The following is a 21,566-nucleotide window of genomic DNA, read 5'->3' on the forward strand; positions in this document are numbered from 1 at the left end:
TTTCTGGCGCCAACAACAGTTTTATCAGCCACGACTTGTTTTGGGGCGTTGATCTACCGAGGAGCATGTTTTTACTCGCTAGTTGGCAGTGACTGTGGGGGGTAGGCGTGTTTGTCACAGTTCTGTTGGAGCATTTCTCAGCGGCACAGTAATAGACAAGAGCGCATGCAGCATAAGACTGTACGATAGGGCGGTCGCATTTGACAGTGGGAGGAGGGGGGGAAAGGTGGATGTGGACTGCATGCTCTAGTTGGACACGCATGCACATGTAGTCGACAAGTGTCCGGGTAGATAGAATAGGAGGATTTCTAGCATAGCCTGGCGTTCAGACTGGGTAGTTAATATAGAGGGTAGCTTAATCCGGGTGCCGCCTGTCAAGCGAACAACAAGCCGCAGCAGGGCAACATGCCACGACGCCGCATGAGTTTCCGCGAATAGCCAATGCGACGAATTTTGCCGTGAGAGAGAATTCGCAGAAGCCGCGCAGAGGGATAGTTCAGGAAGTCTAGGAGACGGGCCAAAGAGCAAAAGTCACAATAGGGCCGATGGAGGCTTTTTGGGCGTGAAAGAGGCGGGGCTGGGCTCGGTCCCCGTGGAGTAGCTAAAGGTGCATGTGGGGTCCAAGAGCAGCTAGCGGCTATCGGTGCGGGGATGGAAACTTCGGTGGGAGCCTCATAAAAACTGGATTGGATTAGAGCCTCGCTCGCGCTGTAGGTAAGCTGGCGCTGCGCCTCGTAGGAGCCAGAGGGAGGGCGTCTGGCGCGACCATGATTTCGTCTAGATCCATCGTCCTCAAAGACGACTTGACTTGCACACGCTGTCCTTCACCCTCACTGCCCAGTTGATTCTTGTATCTTGCACCGCTGACCTAACCCCGACTTCCGCCTGTTCCAGCGTCCGCAGCCACGGCCGTCCAGTCAACAACCCCCCGCAAGTCAGCCTCCTCACCCGCCGCAGTCCCCCAAAAACTATCCGCTTTCTGCATGCCGTAAGGGCAGTCGAGGCTCGCACACTGTCACCATCATCTATGCCATTCGTGAACAGACGCCCGTCCCATCGCAGCCTGCGCGAGTTGATGTTTGCGATCGGCAGAGCCCTTCGACACCGCCTTGAGGCTGAAAAAGAGCCGTCGCACTGGCACCCTCGGGTACGTTTTCACCGCGCAGAGCCGCTTCAACGTTGGCGTCTTTACTTTGCATCATATCTCCACATATATTTCGCGACTCATGATACTGTTCGCTGTATTTCAATTCCGATGACCAACAACCCGTCTTTTCCACATAGTTACCCCTGCTCTGCCCCATTCGCTCGATCCGAGCGTCTCTAGCCTGGCACGCTTCTGACGGCACCTGGCTTTTCTCATCTCTGTCCATCATATCAGTTCCGCCAGACTCGCAGCTCCGAAGCCTTCTTCTTCTTCCATCCTCGTGAGAAGAATGCAGCCCATGGTCATGCTGACTCTCCTCCAGACAGCTATTCAAGATTGGTCTTGCTGTGCCACACGTTCTCTTCATCGCCGCCTGGGCCTCTCTCTGGGAGCATTCGCTGAACGGTCGCTGGGATAGTTACCCGTTCACTCCATCATCTCAACAACTGCTTGCCTAACCCGCGGAACCCGCTGTCCAGATGCTCGACGTCATCCAATCCGTGGAATACTATCAGGACGACGAATTTCTTACAAAATCACCACTCTTAGAAGCCCGAATTGTAAAGGCAACACCATCTCCGACGCCACCACCTCTCGTAACAACAGTCGTCCGCCACCTACCCAGCCGACAGAGTGTCAGTCCATCTCAATCTCGAAATCAGAAAAAATCTAATCGACACAAGATCCGAACTCGGCCTACCCAAGGGGATTGGGTACTCATTCGTGAGATGGACCCTAATCAACCAGACATTGCCCAAAAAGCAAGCGAGCAGGCCCTGAATTCCGACTCTGACTCCGATCCTGAACATGGTTCAGAAGACGACGAGATGCCAGATGCCGACTCTCTCAACACGGCAACTGCCCCGTCCGTCTCCAACAATGGTCAGTCGGTGCCGCCAACTCAGCAACCCACCTTACTAGAAGTGCTTGGCTCAGCACCCGATCCAAAAGCGACAGCTACTCACAGAGACTCAGTGATCGAAGACGAAGTCACTAGACCTTTTGGCCTCGCAGCAGACAGGCGCACGTCTCAAGCATCAGCAACCCGCATAGCACCGAATAGCCTGCGGCCTACGACAAATGGAATAAATAGAACGCCGTCTATCTCAACCGCATTGTCCAACGTGTCATTGCAGCCACCAACCCAATTGACACAAGGCTTGGCAAACGGTCTTTCCCAAGAACATGAATCAGCAACATCCCCCGGTCTACGACAACTAACGATTCCGCGACCGAGGGGGCTTTCGGCGGATACCCTGCCAGCATTACAGGCCCCATCACCTGCGCGTGATGCAACAGCAGGCTCACCTAGTCAACAGCTACCTTCATTCCGGCACATGGATGATATAGCGAGATCAGCAACGAGTGATCATGAAGCAACTAGATCCAATAGCATCAGCTTCCCACATCGACAATCCGTATCTTCAGTAGGACAGTCACCAACATCGATAGCGCGTCAATTGTCCATCAGCTCTCATTCTCCGGCAACACCATTTCCTCCACTAAGTGCCTCTTCGCCCATGAGTGCCCATGAATTACCACATCGAGGCGACTTGTTCCTACGCACCTCCGGAGGAGGAGCATTTGGTACGGATGCTCGGAGGCCTTCGCATGCAGCATCAGACAACAGTCCTTACACAGCCACACTGCACTCTGCATCGACCAGTGACAGCTATCAGAGCTCGGAAGGCCTCAGCCCTGGTGCACAGCCAACGCCCATCGAACCACGGCAAAGACATATGAGTTTGGATGGCGCGCTCGCATCAAGAGTGCTGCCACCTCCACTGAACTCCGGCTTACAACAACAAACGACTCCTCATATTGTTGGATGTTTCAAATGCGACTATCCAGGCTGCACTGCTGCTCCTTTCCAGACGCAGTATCTCCTCAAGTGAGTTATATCGGTTTTGAAATCAACACTATCGTCGAGGTCTTGATGCTAAGTAGTGCAGTTCACACACCAACGTACATTCGTCAAACCGGCCACACTACTGTCCAGTAAAGGACTGCCCGCGAGGCGAGGGCGGTAAAGGTTTCAAACGGAAGAACGAAATGATACGGCACGGGCTCGTGCATCAGTCACCTGGCTATGTATGCCCATTCTGCCCAGATCGCGAACACAAGTATCCGAGGCCAGACAATCTGCAGAGGTGCGTGACTTTGTTTGAACTTTGGTCCGAGTCGAGCTAATAGGAGTTGTAGACACGTACGCGTACATCACACTGATAAAGACAAAGACGACCCCCAGCTCCGAGACGTCCTTGCTCAGCGACCTGAAGGTGGCAGTCGGGGGCGAAGAAGACGTGTAAGCGACTCTGGTCATTGAAACACTCTTTCTGCTCGAATCGTTGAGCGTTGGATGTTCTGTTAGGGGCATCGTAACACCGCTCTGAATTTTTCTTCTCTTGCCTATCCTTTCAGTGGAATTCTTGGCTTTCTTTTTCTCGGCGCTTAGCGGATCCTGGCGTTTGTAATTCAACTTCGTGGGAGGGTGGCAATAACTGACTGGGTGGCTGGCGTAGGGAGGTCGACTTTTGTTTCATCAAGCCAAAGATGGGACATCCAACTCTTCTTCCCCCCTTTTTTTTTCTCTCTCTTTTGATATTCAACCATTTCTTGTAATCCTACGATGGATCTTTTTTTGTTACTTTCACTTTCTTTTCCTTCGCTGGATCTATTCGACTTCTAGCTCTTCTCACTTAACACTTCTCGATCATATTGATACTATGTTCTAAGCTTCGGCTTGATACTCCTACTGGTATTGTCTTATTATACATATATTGTCGAGTCTATTGAGCTTTCTGGTCTCCATGCACCTTACAATCAAAGACGCTTTGAATAATAATTATCTCGGAGATACTCAGCCATACTGGTGAAGAAGGCCTGGTGTTAGCGGATAAGTTGGATAACTTTTCAAATCTTCAGCAACCAGATAATCTGGTAGGGATTCTGTGCAAAGGGGAGATAACAAAAGACGTAGGAGATGGGTACGGGGCGCGCGATGCCATGCTCACGGCTCGGTGGTATACGAAGATTGGCAATGGGACTGGGAGTTTCGAGGTGCGCAGTAGTATAAAAGTTTTCTTACCTGGTGAGAAATGAGGTAAACAGGCAGCCGTAACGTGATGGGACGCTAGTAAGGGTGTGCGCGTAGAGGGGGAAATAGTAATGGAAGGCTAATCGCATAATCACGTGTGCGAGTAAAGTGCGAAACAACATCCTCGGAACTGCCACCACGTTGAATTGCAACTTAGCGTTGGAGAACAAACTCTGTGTTGATTTACTGTCGCCTGTACGGGCTCGGTCGACAGTTTTTGGAGAGACATTTTGGGTAGACATTTTGGGCGTTATCACCGTGGCGGCGACGTTGAGACTGGTAGTTGAGGAGCTTTAGTCGAGGTTGGTAGAGGACTGAAAAGTTCAAAACACTCAAATTCGCCGCTACGACTCTGTCCGAGCTATCTATACCAGTACGTACGAAGTGAGAGTGAAAGCACAATGGTCGCGTGCGGGTGAACCGTGGCTTCCACCTACGCAACTATTTCGACATGTGAGATAATAACGCAAACATGCGTGAAAGAACGAGATTAGACATTCAAGGTCCAAGCAATACTCATGTATACATATGCTCCCTCTAGAGCGCCTTTTGCGCCTCGCCATAACAACCGAGGAAATGCAATAGTGGAAATAAGAACTCGCTGTTCCAACAGCGGTGACTTCGTGAAAATCGTTGACGAGTAACAATGAATGCTGTTTCGAAATGGCTCCAAATGGCTACATCTAAACGTGTACAGTAGCACGAGGCTGGAAATGCGAGAATATGCGAGGTTATCTGAGCGGCGACGATGCTCGACCTTCTACAGGCGTCGGTTCTGTTGTGACTTGGATACTAGGTAATCTTTCAAGATCTAGGTTCAGTACTGGCAACTGTGGTGCCCTGGTGTTAATCGGGCTTTCGTAGTTGGGCGGGTCCTCGTATGCCGGCGCGTCTTCCCGTGGTATTTCTGGTGACGGTCCACCACTTCCACTATGACTTCTCTCCGGGTTCAGCGGAACGACCTCAAAGCCTTCGCTATTGGGACCGGTTGAGTGTGAGTTTGAGCGTGAGGCATCTGCGAAGTCGTAGTCGTCGGATGCGCGGGAGTCGACAGACTGTGCGAGGGAAGTAACGGAAAGGCCGCGTTGGTGTGCGTCGCGACCACGGCTTTGACCAGAGAATGACGCCGCGGAGTCGAGAAGAGGTCGGTTGTCGCTTTCTGAAGAATTCGCCCTTAGACGGGTGCCGTCATGCCTTGCAACGCCGAGGTCGCCATATGCTACGGCAGATACTCGTTGTTCGCGGCTTCGGTTTCTGGCCTGGTGCTCAGCGATGAGCATCTGTGACACAGAGAGGTCTGCAGCCTCTTCGGCCCTTCGCCGGATATCTGCTAGGGCTTGGACGTCTCCACGGGCGCGCGCCTCTCGTCGTGCCTGCCGTCGTGCCTCTCGGTCTGTTGCTTCGACTCGTCGTGCCAGTCGTATTTGGTATAGAGACTCCATCTCTTCTTCTCTTTGTCTCTCTTCCTCGTCTATTGTCTCAGGGAGCTCGACAACAGTGTCGACGCCGGCTCGCTCACCCTCACGGGCCAAGACCCTCTCGTTCTCTCGTGCAGCGGAAGAATATGCGGGCAGCGTCATGACACTGCGAATGGATGTGTTCCTGTCGACTCCAGCTCCCGTGGCGCCGTTCATTTGCCTCTCGGGATCCGCTGTTGCGGCTCCGCTCATCTCACCACTTGCTCTGCTTGTGCTCCCCCGGTATTCGGTATCCTGTAAACTCGTCGAGTAGTCATTTCGGCGCGGGCGCTTGCGGAAGGCATTCCAGGAGAACAACGAGGGTAGTTTATCGTTGGACGACTGCTTTGCTTTCTTTGCGGCGCGATACGGTGCCCGGAATTTGAGGGTCGAGAAGTATGTGACTATGAGTATGACGAAGATGGCGACGGCGATGACGCCAACCTAGGCAATCAGGGTCAGCCAGCAAGACTTGCATAGGAGTGGCTGCACATGGAGAACTTACAACGACAAAGGTCCTGCCCTGTTTGGAGATCTCTCTCCGCTCCAACGCGCCTTCCCTTGCATGCCGCGCGGGTAACAACATGGTACCAAAACAACCATAGACCGGGTCCGTCAAACGTCAAATGCTTCAACCAAAGGATGTTGCCTGCCGAAGCCTTGTTTTCACAATGAGATCACTTGTTTAGACAAAGGTGGATCGCCCAGGCTTCGGAAGGCCCGCGTTCTTGGTTCCTGTTTCGCACTAGGAGCTGTCGAACCGTTGTGTCGAAACGTCTGGGCAAGCGGCGGCGGCGGCGGCGGTGAGCGAGTCGTAGATGCGGTTAGAATAATGGGGGTAGGAGGTGTCAGGTGTATAGTCTCGGAATAACTAGACGACTGACAACAATGGGGGGAAAGCTGCGAGTGATGTTCTGGCTAGGCCTGCGCCTGGATGCCTGCCTTGGCAGCTGAGGGTTGATGCGGATGCTGGGATGATGGGGAGCAGTGACCAGGGCTCTGTGGCTGGGGAAGCGGCGGCTGGACAACTAGACATCAAACCTACAGGATTGTGTAGCACAGTAGTACTCTAGCGATTGAAGCTTTAGCCGGCTCTCAACGGTTTTGTAGTATTACCACCAGGTCCCTCACCTCAGCAGTTGAGGCAAAAGCAAGAGCCCATGTCATGTCCAAAACCTGCTGCTATTTTAGGGCCTCTCCCAGATTCAAGGATACACTAGCGCCGGCCACTGATTGGAGCTCGTACTGCATAATGATCGCACTTCACATGTTTGATCTACAAGTGTGGCACAGGCGACGCCCGTCGTAATAGCGGCCGTAAATTATTCCAAAGGGTATATGCCTCGATGAGTAAAGTCGTCAATGGCTACGCTGGCTAAAACTTCAAAATAGATACAAGAACTTTGCGTACTTCCACGATACTAGAACTTCTTATCCAACTTTTTCAAAAAACTGCCAATGCCCTTCTCCACTTTATCTACCCGCTTTCCGATGTTGGAGTTGCGTTGCGGCGCATTGGGATTCTCGTGGTCTTGCACTGCGGCTTCCGTCTCAGTTGGTCTGTAAAGCTGTTGATGCAAATTTTGTCCCTGCGGCTGAGCTGTTGTGCTGCCATACTGGTATTGCGCGTAACCCGGGGAGGCCATTGGCTGATATTGCTGTGGAGGGAATCCAGGAGATGGTACAGCGGAATGTGCTGGAGGCGATTGGGGAGCGGGAGGGAAGCCAGGCGAGTTCGGGTAGTTGGCATACTGCTGAACGGGCATGGTGGATGTTCGCTTCATGGCTGGAGGTGGTGGGGTATGGCCATTGTATTGACCTGGTGGAGGAGCAGAGGGAGGTGGTGCAAACGATGGCGGACTTTGCGGTGCACTGGGCACTGATCCTGTCGTGTTTGTACGCTGCACGCTTGGTGGTCCAGTGAATCCCTGGCCTGGTGCTGGTGGTCCTGGAAAATATGATCCTGATGTCGGCTGAGGCGCAAACGAGGCCTGTAGTGGGTTGCCGTATTGCTGGTCATGCACAGCGGCAGATCCAAGACCAGTGCCGTCATTGGCATCTGGGGGCGGCGGTGTCTTTTCGCGATGTGCGATAGGCTCGGGCGCGGCTGGAGCTGCCGGGTTGTATGCCATTGGAGCGTAGTTGGGTGGCTGCTCGTTGGGAGGGGGCGATGTCGGTGCAGGCGCGGTTGGAGGGCCAGGAAATGATTGCGTTGTGCTAACGCTTTGGCTCCGACTTGTATGTGATATGGCTGCACTCTCCAGCCTCGCGATTACTGGGCTCAAGGCATCGTTCTTGTGCTCGGAGTGTGTCGGAGTGGCATTGGTGTTGCGCGTAATCTGCAACTGATGCGGTTGCAATACTCTGCGAATAGAGTCGAGGAACAGGCTCGCATCTTCCGGCGTCCAAAAGTACAAATCCACAGTGTGTAGCCGGTACATGTATTTGCCCTGGTTCGAGGGATCTGGTGTAGGCAGATGCCACTGTGATGTGTCGTGGTGCGGGCTCGCGTTGCCACTGTGAGTCTGGAAGGCGTCGACCGTGAGGGTGAACAAGCACGGGTGCTTGTATGTTTGCTCGATCTTCACTGCATCCAGCTGACCGGCAAAGGCATCCTGAATAGGTGTGCCTGCATGGTTTGCTACTTCTATGCGCCCGCTCTGACGCATAGGATTATGGTAAAGGTAGACATAGGAGCCTTTGTCGAAGCGATGATGCGGGGGGTTCTGGGTTGGTGGGGAGATGTAGTAATGGACATCTGCGAAGCTATGCAAATGTCAGCACAGCTCCAAGACAAAAGAGGCTACTACTGCTCACAGTGTCAAGAGAGATACTTCGCCCTGCTGTGGAGGCATTGTGTTAGTCTGGGATGAAGGTGTGCCAGGCGTCCAAGATATCTGACAGCCCAAGATGCGGAGAAGCTGTAGCGGAGTAGTAAGGCGAACTGTTAGCACTCCTGGAGTATTATCAGGAGATCAAAGGCATATATAGGGTCGCAAGGCTGTCATATAAGCCGACGACAGCTCCAGCCAACAGCTGCGCGGTCTTCTATTTGTGTCGTCCTCGAAGCGCCCGCCCGTTAGTGTCGAGTTTAGTAGGCGCCGGTCCAAGCTCTGCCGAATGGCCAGCGGGCAGCAGCGATCCACTCGTGACTTGCGGACCTCCGAGCCAATCCAGAAATTTGCTGCGTCAAGCATCCACCGACGACACCACGCGCAATCGAACCTGGGGGCTGCATTGAGCCTCACCGTCGACATTTGCTACCAGATACACGGTCGCTCTGCATAATCACACCGGCCATCGCGCTCGCCCGCCGCCGCCCATCGAGGGCAAATCCCCACCAACACCGCCAATATGTCTCTTGTCAACCTCGCACACGTCTGCTCGCACATGCAGAATGCCTCCAAGGCCCGCCTCGGATTGACATCGATACCAGTCTCCAAGATGCACGTCAACATTGCGCTTGGCCTACAGCGTGAAGGCTTCCTCTCTTCAGTCACACTCGGCGGGCCAACACCACCCAAGCCCTTTCTCCTCCAGACACAGCAAGATCCCGAGCAACTAGAAATGATGGCACAGAAGCTGAAGGAGGAGCCATGGCTTGCATATCCTATTGATGCACCAGAGGGCACGAAAACAAAGGCACCGCTAGGACAAGAGCAGGTTCACGACATACATGTACCTCAGAACCCGGCACGGAGACGGTTATGGCTTGGCCTGAAGTACTGGCAGAACGAGCCCGTGTTGAAGAATATGAAGCTAGTATCCAAGCCTACACGGCGGATATGGCTGACCAGCGAGGACCTGGGCAAGATCACAAGGACACGCGAATCGAGCTATGTAAAGGGACTGACGCATCCTGGAGAGTGCATGTTCATTACGACAGACCGGGGGATATTAGAGGCAAGGGAATGTGTAGAGCGGCAGTTGGGTGGTATGGCGCTCTGCAGGGTGTGGTAGTGGAAGAATGCAGCATGCATGGCTATGGAACTGTAAGACATTATTGTACCAGTATCATGACGGAGTGGAATTGCATATACGGGAGCTCACATAAGAGTAACGCGCCACGCATCTGTAGAATATCAAACTCAGTCACAAGTGTTTTCTAACTCAATCTCCATTTGATTCTAAACCCTGAGCCTGTTGACGAACAAACTTGGTCGAACACATCAATGCACTAACAAGGCAGGCAGACTAGAGGGGCGCGAAAACCCAAGTGGATGCGAGTCAACGTCGCCAGTTGTGAACAGCGGACATCCCAGTTCAGAAATCTTCATGACATGGGCAGCGTATTCACTAGGTCGACATCACCACGATCAGGCAGCAACACATTGTTGTTGGTGGGGTCTGTTTGTTGACGTGTTATTGTCATGTTGCTTAGAGTGTTGATTTGTTCGCGACCATGGTTTTCATAAAGCAACTATCTACAAAGTAGTCCTAACCTCCGTGACCCAGGGATATATCCTCATACAAGTGTCGTGATCGTTTCGCTCTCATATCAATTACATACGCCAATACTTCCAAATGTTGGCGAAAAGGGGAATATGTGCAAGGAAATTCATAAACCTGAACAAGGCCGTTTGCCAGATGTTCTAAACCCAACTCCGATACCCGAAATACCCTCTCATCAAATGACATCTCTCATAGTTTCAGACATAGCTGCGTCGGCTTCGGCTATGGCTCTGGTGTGAGTAGCGAGGGCTGCGGGAGCGGTGGCCGTGACGGGATCGGTGGACTTCGCGCTTGACGACAACCCGGTCGTCACGGTGGTGACGGTGCACAAGTAGGGCTAATATGGCAGTGATGAAAAAGAAGATGATGTTCCTGTGCGAGGTTAGCGTCATGTTTGCTTCTGACTTTTTTGCAAAATTGAACTTACATGATTCCGAAAGCCCATGAGGCTTTGAGCATGGCGCATTGGCGGTCGATGTTGAATCCGTACGAGTTTCCAGAGACAGTGAACAAACCAAGGTCGGTGCTGTAGGAACCATTCCTCTGCCAGTTGGAGCAATCGGCATCAGCAATTCCTCGCAGAGCATAGACAGCTCCGATGAAGGCGCCCATGAAGAGAAGGTCGATGAAAGCAACGAATTTGGCGGAGTGCTTCGCGCGCGTGTAGAGGAAGAGGGTGCCTAAAGCCCATGCTGCGCCGAGGACTGATACAATGAACAGGACGAGGATTGACGTTGGTGTGAGGAGGCCGCGGCTGTTGTACCAGTCGACGAACCAGGCGAGCATGCCCAGACACGGAATCAGGGTGATGATCTGGAAGATGCGCCAAAAGATGAATGATAGTCCGGAGAACGACATGATGGCAGTTTGCAGGGACTCAAAGGCACTTCGAGGGAAGAGGTGTTTGCTTTGGTCGAGCTGTCAGCTGAGCCACGGTCGGTTGATGCCGTGTAACGAAGCAGATGCGATGCGACGAGAGAAATGCAGGACGACCACAACCCGCCGAAAGAATGCAGGGCAGCGCGCTTTTAAGACCTTGCAATGATAGGACAGACCAGGGTGCGTCTTGTTATGCGATCGGGTTGCAGAATGGTCGCAGTGTTGCGAGGTGACGTATTGAGCACGGAAACCGGGATGTATAACTTTAAAGTGGGATGCCTACTCGGGTGGTGGGTATGGTGAAGGCGGGGGAGGCTGGTAATCTGTGGCTGGATCGTGCCTTCCTCATTTCTAGCCAACCAAAACACCAAAAAACACAACGAACAGACCACAACCTCAAACACAACCTACACCACCGGCAGAACTTGTTTTCCACTATTAGAATGTGTTCGCGCCTTGCCATGCTTCGATGTCCGCGGCTCGATACTCGATGCGCGTTAGTGACATCGCGTGGAACAGCAACACACACGCCGCAGCTGAGCGTGGGTCTGGACAACTGTCGGCGCCCAACCCGCTTCCATCATCCTAGACGGCATGTGGGCGTCGAGATCATTCGCGGATGCTCGCAGAACCGCCGAGCAAGCGGCCGTTGAAGCCAGCACTCACCCGGCCCTGAAATTCGACCCGACCAAACGTCTTCGCGCTTATCACCCAGAGCCTTGGGCCCAAGCTCCCCCAACACAAGGGAGACCTTGCGTGAATCCGGACGTGATGGAGAAGCACCGTGGAGCTCCTAGATGTCAAATCTCACCTGCTCGCCTGTGCCGCTCTGCCTGCGTTCTCCGCCTGCGCCTAAGGATTGTTTTTCATTTCCTGCTGCATGGTGATGGGGTTGCTGACCGCCCAGAAGCACAAGAACCAGCCGGCCTAATCACAGTCTCATCCAAGCCATAACACTGGGGTCGCTATTGGTCTCCCCACCTGCGGATGCACCTCTTCTGCAAAAGGATTGCCATTGCACTGGGCTACTCGCTTCGCGGATTGACCTGCAGCAACTCGGTAGGATGAGTTTCTTATCAGGAGCCAGACCGCATTCGACACACTGCCCTGTGCTCCGCATCCTGAGCGCCGGGACAAGCGGACATGGGTTTTTCGAGAGTAGGTTCGATATATACGACCTGGAACCGCAAAGTTGTCTACCTTATTAACCCCTCATGTTCTTTTCCGCTCGTGGTAATTCACGTGTCACTTTGATCGCATACGCCTCAATGCCGTCGCACACTCTTTCATCCGCTTGTTTCTAATCAGTACAACCACGTTCTCGGCCCACGCCTCTCATTTCTTTGTCGTTCCTGGATTTATGCAGCAGAAATAGCAGCTACAGAAATAGGCGAGAAAGCGAGCAGCAAAATACTTCAGAGCCAATCATATTACTCTATATCTAATTCCCTCGAGGCTCCGTGTAGAAAGACATAGCACCTCGTTTGTCGCGACTAGAAAACCATTTCCTATGCCTGGACATTACATCTGACTACCCACGAATCCATAGTCGTGTTAACGACTCTGGGCAGAACATGTCGGCACGAGGCGCTCGTAGTCGGAAGGTACAACAAAAAGAAGTCGAGAAGAAGGAAAAGAAGAATGTTGTGAAAGGGAAGGCTCCAGAACCTATACGCGAAAATCATGATGCTTTTACGGAATGGCGTCCATCACCAAACTCCAGCAATCCAAGGAGCGGCATCTCACGTTCCCTGACAGTTTCCAGCAACAACAGTCATGCCACATCGCGGAGCAGTTCTACGCACGATGGTGGTAACAGCAGTCGACCACGACTCAATGCCCTTCCGTCCGACATCTCTTCTGGAAGTCGACCTCCGCCTACAAATTCTTCCAGGGCCGAATCCGTATCAGACAACTCCTCAAAAGGCAAAGACAAGACAAAGTATCAAGCAAAGGGTAAAGACACAAAAGCTCCTCGCGGCAGAGGTGGAGGAGTACCAATGAAGAAGAGCGTTGCGCCGACGTCTGTACCTCCTGTTTTCAGATCTGAATCGTCCGCATCATACGCCTTCCCAAGCGATCAAAAAACCTGGTTGAACTTCAAGGTTTGGTCAGACGGAAAAGACGGAATGCGTCCATATGCTGGGTTCGACTATGTGAGTTATCAGCATGCATGTTAAGGTTCGACACGTCTAATGCAGTGTTGTAGGACGAAGATATGCAGCACGGCAGTGTGCTCATCTACTTCAAAGAGGAGCAAGTAGACGAGGATCGACCACTCCCCTCGATCCGTGCAGACTTGGAAGTCCTTCAGAACTCAGGGTCCACTTGGCTGAGCAATGCATTGCTATATGGTCAGATAGACGACAACGACGTTGACGACTGGGCGCTTTCGGAGAGTGCAAGTTCGCCATCTCAATCTTTCTCTCCGAATTTCCCACAACCTGCACAACGACGAATGCTAGGGCCCACATCACCAGGTGGACGATCGCCGCCACCTTTCGACATTGATCAGTCACATAGCATAGATTCCCGGGCTACTTCTAGGGCTTTCCATCCATCTGAAGCCTCTCATGGACGTCACGCTAACTCGCCACCTCCTTTTCAGCAGAGTTTTCAACGCAATCCAACCCATGAAATATGGTTCACCGCGCCTGATAACATAAAGACACCACAGGCACAGAGACTACATCATGTTGCTATCCGCAATTTCCTGGCTATGTTGCATGGCAAACCCATAGTCGGAGCAGACGTGTATGATATGCTGAGTACGCTGCAACCTCAGATACACGTCATGTACGACCTTGACACGGACGCTCGCTCCGGGATGACTGCTAGGGAACGTAGCGTACAGACAATTACGGAATACCTCGGCCGATATGGGATTGACGACCTACGCAACAACATTCGACGAGCTCTTGGACTTTTGGCGTGGGCGGAACAGGATACCGTCAGGTGGCGACAAGGCTACCTCGAGAGCTTTGTCCACCTGGCTGGTGTTATGACACCGGAAATTGAGGACCATCCAGATTTCAAGCGTCTATCTGTCGTCACGAGACGGAATTTGGGGTTAGCTGCGAAGACACTTCAGTTGCGTGTGATGGAAGCAGAGGAGAAACTCTCCACCTTCGACTTCAGCGATCTCTGGGAAGATACTTTGAGAATTGCGAACAGTCCAGTCTATCAGAGCTACCAATCATTTCGCCAGTTCCTTGTTGGCCACTTCACACGCATATACGGTAACTGGCCACCAAGTTCTGATAAGACGTGGCTTAATCGTAAGCTCATAAATGCCATGCAAGAGGATTTTGGTTCTTTGTATGACTATTTTGTCGACCGGGACGTGATATGGAATCCTCGAGAAGAACGGGCGTCCCGTAAGTGGGAGATGGCTCATCGAAAGAACGACAACTTCAGTGCAGACTTGCAAGAGCTTGGTATGACAGATATGCTGGTTACCTACGATGCAAAGAACGGGTATGCACACATTCCGCATCCATACCCCTTACTTCCCAGAGAAGTACCAAAGACGAGCAAGGACAAGGAGAAGAAGAGTTTCTTTTCCTCGTTGAAGAAGGACAAGCCCAAGGATGCTACAAAGGACGCGAAGGCACAACTGCAACTCTCTATTATCTTTAGTGACGCGACAAATATCGAGAAGCTGGACGTCAACTTCAACGGTAACTAACACCTTATATACCCCAGTCGACATGTGTTGACGTTTTCTAGGATCTACGCTCATTGATAAGTTTGAGCAGTTCGAGCTCACCACCGATTTGAAACACATGACGCCGCGCGAAGCACGTCTCGGACGGTGGGTGCTTTTGTACGGCGTGCTACAGGTCTTGTCAACTCTGTCTGTCGATATCCAAGGCCTGAAGCACACCGACGGTGTACGATACTTCCTAAACACCGATCTCAAACGCATGCCTGAATGGGTAAGCAACGGTCAGATAGAGCATCTAGAGGCCAGGCAGCAGCGATCCTGGTGTTGGCAGCGCGCATGGGACCCAATGCCAGCGCAATCCGCGCCTGTGGAGCTTGATGCGACACCAAACAGCGAACGTACGAGCCACCATGAAGATGTGCGACACGCTGAGATAGCAGGTCATAACTTTCCCAGTCCACCACCGCAACATGCACTCCCTCCGCCACCACAACACGGACTTCCTCCACCACCAAGTCTCGACGGCGCAACACTAATGCAGAACGACATCCGCCGCATAGGGGAGAAGATCAATAACCTCTCTCTTCCCCACAACGCTAGTAATCACTTCCGCCAAGAATTCGAACGGCGCCGCGAAAACGAGAAAGTAATCCAAGACGAGTTTCACGACCGCAAACCACGCCTACAAGGCGAGACGTTCGGGCCTCGAGCAGCCCGCGACAGGAACACTGACAGTACATTCAATCCGCGAATGGACTCTCTCCCGCGGTCCCGCGACTGCGACGCGCCTCCCAGAAGCCAATCACGCATGGACGACACCTTCCGCCTCACAGAGTCCGATTTCTCGCAACACGCCCACACGAACGATTTCATCGACCGTCAACAAGCCTCGCTCTTGCCACCTCCCTCTCACTCAGGAGGTTTCCACAGTCATACGAACAGCCTGAACACGGATCTGGGTGCTTATCCATTCAGTGCGAATGCGAACGAGGTGCAATGGCCGGTCCCACCGGGGTACAGCGAGAGCAATCATTCGTGGAGGGAAGGAAGAGAGAGTACGGTGTTGGGAGAGGGATATGGAATGATGGACTTTGAGGGGAGGGATGGTGCAGGAGAGGCGAGGAATGGAGGGATACAGGGTACAGGTGTGAGGAGGACTCCTAGACGGGTGCATGAGAGGAGTGGATGGGATTAGCAGAGCTCAACATTAGAGAACAGCCAGGGTAATAAGCTATGAGTAGGGCTGTGGGAGCTGGCATGGACTTGGGCTTTTCTTGTTGGATATATACCCTTTTGCTTTCGTTTGTGTTCTTTCATGGGTCAGTCGAAACAAGCCGTCTGTAGGGTCGCAGTTTCGGGTATTAGGATTTGCGGAAAAGGTCAACAATGGTGCATTAAAGGCTTTCTACATCTTTAATCCGGGGTATCTTTTGTCTATCACCAGTATCTATATCAGCTGTTGCCAAGTGAAAAGAAAGCCCTTCTCTTCTCTCTCGCTTGTTGCTCTGAAACCGTGCCTTCGTTCTTCGGTCTTCCGCGCTTTCCCTTCTTGGTCGTTGTCTTGGGGACGCTAGACTGCTTTTCCAAAGCTGGCGGCGGGGGCGCTGTAGACTTGACAACCTCTCTAATGGTCTGTTTCGAAAGGCAAAAGTCGATATGCGCGTTGAAACTCGCATCATCTGGTGGTTGCGGGTTGGAGCAAACGGGACACTGCCATTGCGGTTCGGGCGTCGGTTGTTCGTCTTGCTCTTGCTCTCGCTCTTGTTCCTGAGACAGCTTTTCTAATTCGTTCATCTCGTCATTACGTTCTTGTCGTGCGGCTTCTTCAAATTCCTCCTCGGGCCAGGTCTCCCATGCCCCTTCATCCTTCTCCTTTGAAGTTGAAGCCCTCGTAGTGGTCGACGATGTCTTGGCTGCACGGCCGAAGAAGTCGATTCCAGGCTTCTTCGTGCTGATGATGTGCGTGACTCTTAGACCCATTAGGCGTAGTTTCATGTTCGGTATCTCCTTCATCAGCTTCTCCAGCATCGGTAGACTGTACTTGAATAGGTCATCCGCTTTGTGAATAGCGAAAGGTGGCGTCGTCTGTCGGGTGTGCACTTCATAGGTATGGAGTTTGATCTTAATACAGAGCGTCCTCCCTTTGTACTCGGTGCGCTTCAGATCTCCTTCGAGTTCTTCGGCGACGTGACGAAGCTTGTCGCGCAGAGCATCGCGGGATTGCAGCTCTCTGAAGGTAGTTTCCGTTCCAACACTCTTACGCTCACGGTCTTCTGCTGGTTTGATGACGGTTCGTCCCAGACCTAGGTAGCACTGCATCAAGAATTGGAATGCTTTCTGACCGAATAGCTTCGCCATATATGCTCGATGTGCGTAGATGTCTCCGCAGGTCTTGACGCCTATAGCATCCAACTCTCGTTCGAAGACGCGACCGATGCCATTGACCTTGCGTGTAGGCAGGGTCTTCATGAACTCCATAATCGTCTGCCTGTCGGCAGGGAGCAGAAATTGTCCATTTGGCTTGTTCTGGTTCGAACAGATCTTGGCGAGTTTGGCATTCGCCGCGATACCAGCAGAGACGGTGATCTTGGCTCTTTCATAGACATCTGCGCGCATCTGGCTGACTGCTTCTTCGGGAGTCATATGGTGTTCTTGGCAGTATTCTGTCAGGTTGAGGTACGCCTCGTCGCAGCTGGCACTCTGGAAGCCCGGATCATAAAGTGCAAGTACTTCTCGAACTTCTTCTGCCTTGGCCATGTATTTTGCGAAGTTCATAGGAACACAAATTAGCTGCGGACAGAGTTTCATAGCAACAAATCCAGCCATGCCTGAGCGGCAGCCAAACTTCCTGGCGTGATAATTGCAAGTTGTCAGCACACCCTTCCCGACCGCGAACGGAACATGTTTCAGCTCCGGGCGGTCAAGCTCCTCTACTGCCGCATAGAAAGCATCACAGTCGAGGTGTACAATGACCTGACTCAGGTCCCTGCTCAGCTCTAGTTCAGCGATATAATCGTCAGCTCTGCGTTGGTCGGAGGTCAAGTCGATCTTCTCCAGCTGTCGTCTCTTGCCCAGGATCTTGTTGATCTTCTCTGTGAGATTCTTGTCCTTGGCTTCCTCGTTGTTGAAGAACTTGGAGCCCTTGGACGCATTATAGATAACCTCGGAGACCTTCGTTTGGTCGACAGTATCTTGTCCGGCTTTGGTGAGCGAGGGGCCGAGCAGGTGGTACTTTAGGGAATCGTGCTCGTTTGAGGCGGTTCGTGCAGGCTGTGGACGCTCCGCGATGTCTCGAGAGGACTCGTGCATGACAGCCTCGGCTTCCTCAGCCTCGGCGGTGGTCATGGTGGTTGAGGTAGCCGCTGGAAGCAAGTCGGACGCGTCAAGAGCTGGGTCACTAGGGTCATACTGGGACAAGGGCGAAGTGCGAGACTGCTCGCATGATACGAGTGAATGGGCAGACCCTGCAGCATCGCTCATGGTAAGTGGGGAGTCATTTTCGGGAGAGGACGAGATGATGGCCCACTAAAACGCGAGATGAGGCGCGGAAGACTCATGACGCGCTTTCACGCTTACGCCGTACTGGGACTAGCGTCCCTGAAACCGTGCTCTCTCCATGATATTCAGGGCCAGCAGATTCATCTCACACCAACACAGACACTCGCTCCGCACAGTCCGAAACCCCTCTCCTGTTCCCGTCCATCCCTTTGACAATGGACTGGACACCAACCGTCTACAACCCTCCACCGCTGGCATTGTAGAAGTGGGGCAATACACGTAGAGCTCGCTGCTGTTTCGACCCTGCAGACACCCGACACGCTACTAGCGGCCGTCAACATACCACCATCAACACCGCCATTACCCCCCGAGCAACTACCCATTGCCTCCCTGGAAGGCCATGATCTCCCTCCGCATACGCAGCATAACACCCAAACTATAGCTGCACCACTCACTAGAGGATGCCCATCGAACGAACCGACCGAAATAACCCACGGCCATTGAAGCCAACGCTCGCTAGTAACCGAACTGCTGCGAAGACGCCCTTGACCCCTCGACTTGCTGTTGCGCCCACCGCTTCCTCCACCGTTAGCTCGTCGAGTACCCGCACAACACGCACCAGCAATGGAGCCACTCCTGCCAAGTCGGTTGCTTCGTCGCATAACGACGTAACGCCTGTCAAGGCGTTCCTGAGCAGCAATGTGACTCCTCGCTCCTCTTCAAGGAAGTCCCGGGTGGGTGTAGACAGCGCTTCATCGACGCCCAGCGCCACTCCCTCTGCTACACCGAGCAGCTCGCGACCAGGTTCCACTGTAGACTTTCATAGTGGACACAGTGCCGTTGGGAAGAGCGGCTCTTTAGTGGGAGTACGACCGCGCAGTACACCAGGACCGAGCAGCAGCCATGTCACGCCAACCCCGAGGCCATCCCTCGCCATATACAATCACGCCCCGTCCGAGACAGGCTCCAAGAAAGACGCTTCACCCCTGTTCTTCCATGCCAATGACGCTCGCCCGCATGAGCAACCAGCACCGGCACCGGCACCGGCACCGGTACTGGCACCCCTAAAGAAAACGCCTACCTTCTTCTACGCCGACGGCAGACAAGACGATACCCCTTCAAAACACAACGTACCATCGCCTCCACTGTCATCCTTGGGGAGGACCCAGCCGGAGAGCAAGTTCTTCCACGCAGATTCGCTTTCCGAGACAAAGAACCGCCAACCAATCCTCACCCCACCGTCTATTCCGATGGCGCCAGATCTGCTCCCGCCTCCTGAAAACCTACTGTCGCTACGCCCGCCATCGCCTACGAAAGACTTCGCGCATCTGTCATATCGCAAAGGAGCCTCTCAGGTCCGACCAGCTCTTAGTAGAGGCAGTTCTGGAAACTCGGCTTTGGCCATCTTGGCTGGACCAAACACGCCGGATGTGTCTGATCGTACCAGACGGAGATCTAGCGTTGCTTCTACTATAAAGCGAGGGCATGTCAAAAGCTCCAGTCTGTCATCCATTGACTCTGTGACTAGCTTGAAGAAGGCACCGACTAATGAACCATCTGCCATGGCACCAAGCCCGCTGCATACTGAAAACCGCGCTTCTGGCGATGCAGCAGCTACCCCCTCTCCGCGCTTGACTGCCTTCTCCCCTATTGGGTCTCCGGTATCAGGAAGTCCATCGAGAAACAGCGAAGGCAAGAGTGCACTCGAGATGATGAACGAGCTTGCTGCCAACGCACGAAGGGAGCGTAAAGTGCTTGACCTCGAAATCAGCAACTCTTCGCTTCTTGCTATCAACCGGTCACTGGAAAAGGAGGTCCGAAAGCAAAAGGCCGAGCTAAGACGCTTCCGTCGCATGAGCCGAGCTGGAGTTTTCTCTGCTGATACGGATGGCTCGGCTCCTGAAACCTCTGCCATTGGCGTTGGCAACATAGGAGACCTGTCTGACATGTCCGAGGCGGAAGAAGAAGAAACACCTGAAGAGGAAGAGGAAGACGACCCGGAAAGCAGCGACTCTTCTTTCGACGACAGCGCTCTGAGTCCAAGCGCTCAGCTGGAGCGGGACGAAACACACCGTTCACGAGACGAGAAGCGTCTCCAGCTAGATCTGTCAAAACATCGCGAAATGCTGAACGACAGTCAGAAGATGAACCAGAGTCTTAAGAAATGTCTTGGATGGACAGAGCAACTGATCAAAGATGGTCAGAAGGCCTTGGAGTACAAGGTACACGTCAGCGATGTCAAAGTAGGTGGCCGCGTACTCGTTCCGGAAGACGACGACAACGACGTCAACGAAAAGCGGGAATCTAGGGGGCTTCTTAGCCCTTGGAGTCCAATACACAACGCCATAGACGCTCTGGACTCGCCATTCTTCCCACAACAAAGCCGGATCATCGATCGAGACAGCGGCATAGACCTCGAAGGACTCGAACATATGGAAGGAGACAGCGACCACTCTCGGGCAGCATCTCCGACGGATGATGGCCCCACTAAAAGCACTGTGAAGGAGTTTCGTCCAAAACTACCAGGTCAATGGATTTCGTACGCAACGACACGCGAGTCAGACCTGAAGAAGCACGAGACCCTCAGCCCGCTCGGTTCGCCATTCGAAGAGCGGATCAGATATCTCCATGCGTCCATCGACGCCCTGGAAGCATCATAACCACAACCCTACAATTTCTCTTCGTCCAGTTTGCACATACCCAACTTACATATCCAACTTACATATCCAACTTACATATCCAACTTACATACCCAACTTTTGTTTGCAGCATGGGAATTGGCGTTTTTTATAAAGGATGACTTTGTCGGTCTGCCTTTTCACCTTCTGGCGCACAACGGCACTATACGTCGAATGCGATTTCGACGTCCCAACGACGATTTCTTTTGTTTTGCTCTTTTACGGCCGCAATTTACACTCTCGTTCACTCGATAATGTCTGAATCTACGGCCTTGAACAGTCTTGGACAAGATTGGGTCGCGTATCGGGCTTGTGTGTGTGTGTGTGTGTGTGTGTGTGTGCAGTCAGTCAGTTTTATGATACCCCCACCATCTTGGTCGTTTATATACGAACACATACATAGCCAATACATACATTACTTTACCACTTGATAGTCATTGAGATCCTACAATGTTTCGCCGATAACCTTTCGGGCGACTTGCTGGACAAGCTGACGTGCACGAGACCAAGCGTAAAATGTAAGACAAGGTCGAGTGAGGTATTGAAATAATGGATATTTTGATTCCGTCTGAACATATTCGTCTATTGCAATGTCTATCATATATTTGTCTATTCAAATAGAAAAGCGACAACAGAAGCGACCTCGATCTACGGGTATCCGAAAAAGCAAACGCAAGCAAGTCATAAATAA

General features: G+C 52.6%; 8 protein-coding genes across 8 annotated transcripts; 4 read left to right on the top strand and 4 right to left on the bottom strand.

The window, feature by feature from the left end:
* Positions 1–1,626: 1,626 nt before the first annotated feature.
* On the top strand, positions 1,627–3,473 carry ALTATR162_LOCUS8983 (uncharacterized protein; the record flags this gene model as incomplete). Its single annotated transcript, XM_043316616.1, has 4 exons — positions 1,627–1,782; positions 1,831–3,038; positions 3,100–3,297; positions 3,350–3,473. The coding sequence occupies 4 exons, from the start codon at positions 1,627–1,629 to the stop codon at positions 3,471–3,473; spliced, it is 1,686 nt and encodes a 561-aa protein (XP_043172551.1).
* Positions 3,474–4,975: 1,502 nt separating this feature from the next.
* ALTATR162_LOCUS8984 (uncharacterized protein) lies at positions 4,976–6,287 on the bottom strand (the record flags this gene model as incomplete). The annotated part of the gene is made up of 2 exons (XM_043316617.1): positions 4,976–6,145; positions 6,207–6,287. 2 exons carry the CDS (start codon positions 6,285–6,287, stop codon positions 4,976–4,978), a joined length of 1,251 nt encoding a protein of 416 aa, XP_043172552.1.
* An 835-nt stretch (positions 6,288–7,122) lies between these two features.
* ALTATR162_LOCUS8985 (uncharacterized protein) lies at positions 7,123–8,556 on the bottom strand (the record flags this gene model as incomplete). Its single annotated transcript, XM_043316618.1, has 2 exons — positions 7,123–8,467; positions 8,519–8,556. 2 exons carry the CDS (start codon positions 8,554–8,556, stop codon positions 7,123–7,125), a joined length of 1,383 nt encoding a protein of 460 aa, XP_043172553.1.
* Positions 8,557–9,055: 499 nt separating this feature from the next.
* On the top strand, positions 9,056–9,661 carry ALTATR162_LOCUS8986 (uncharacterized protein; the record flags this gene model as incomplete). The annotated part of the gene is made up of 1 exon (XM_043316619.1): positions 9,056–9,661. The coding sequence occupies one exon, from the start codon at positions 9,056–9,058 to the stop codon at positions 9,659–9,661; it is 606 nt and encodes a 201-aa protein (XP_043172554.1).
* Positions 9,662–10,350: 689 nt separating this feature from the next.
* ALTATR162_LOCUS8987 (uncharacterized protein) lies at positions 10,351–11,011 on the bottom strand (the record flags this gene model as incomplete). Its single annotated transcript, XM_043316620.1, has 2 exons — positions 10,351–10,525; positions 10,581–11,011. 2 exons carry the CDS (start codon positions 11,009–11,011, stop codon positions 10,351–10,353), a joined length of 606 nt encoding a protein of 201 aa, XP_043172555.1.
* Positions 11,012–12,731: 1,720 nt separating this feature from the next.
* On the top strand, positions 12,732–15,235 carry ALTATR162_LOCUS8988 (uncharacterized protein; the record flags this gene model as incomplete). The annotated part of the gene is made up of 5 exons (XM_043316621.1): positions 12,732–12,778; positions 12,828–13,188; positions 13,242–14,712; positions 14,762–15,097; positions 15,156–15,235. 5 exons carry the CDS (start codon positions 12,732–12,734, stop codon positions 15,233–15,235), a joined length of 2,295 nt encoding a protein of 764 aa, XP_043172556.1.
* A 916-nt stretch (positions 15,236–16,151) lies between these two features.
* ALTATR162_LOCUS8989 (uncharacterized protein) lies at positions 16,152–18,044 on the bottom strand (the record flags this gene model as incomplete). The annotated part of the gene is made up of 1 exon (XM_043316622.1): positions 16,152–18,044. The coding sequence occupies one exon, from the start codon at positions 18,042–18,044 to the stop codon at positions 16,152–16,154; it is 1,893 nt and encodes a 630-aa protein (XP_043172557.1).
* Positions 18,045–18,658: 614 nt separating this feature from the next.
* On the top strand, positions 18,659–20,857 carry ALTATR162_LOCUS8990 (uncharacterized protein; the record flags this gene model as incomplete). The annotated part of the gene is made up of 1 exon (XM_043316623.1): positions 18,659–20,857. One exon carries the CDS (start codon positions 18,659–18,661, stop codon positions 20,855–20,857), a length of 2,199 nt encoding a protein of 732 aa, XP_043172558.1.
* Between the last annotated feature and the right edge of the window lie 709 nt (positions 20,858–21,566).

The sequence above is a fragment of the Alternaria atra genome, assembly GCF_907166805.1.
Source record: "Alternaria atra isolate CS162 genome assembly, contig: 29, whole genome shotgun sequence".
NCBI classification, from domain to species: Eukaryota; Fungi; Ascomycota; class Dothideomycetes; order Pleosporales; family Pleosporaceae; genus Alternaria; species Alternaria atra.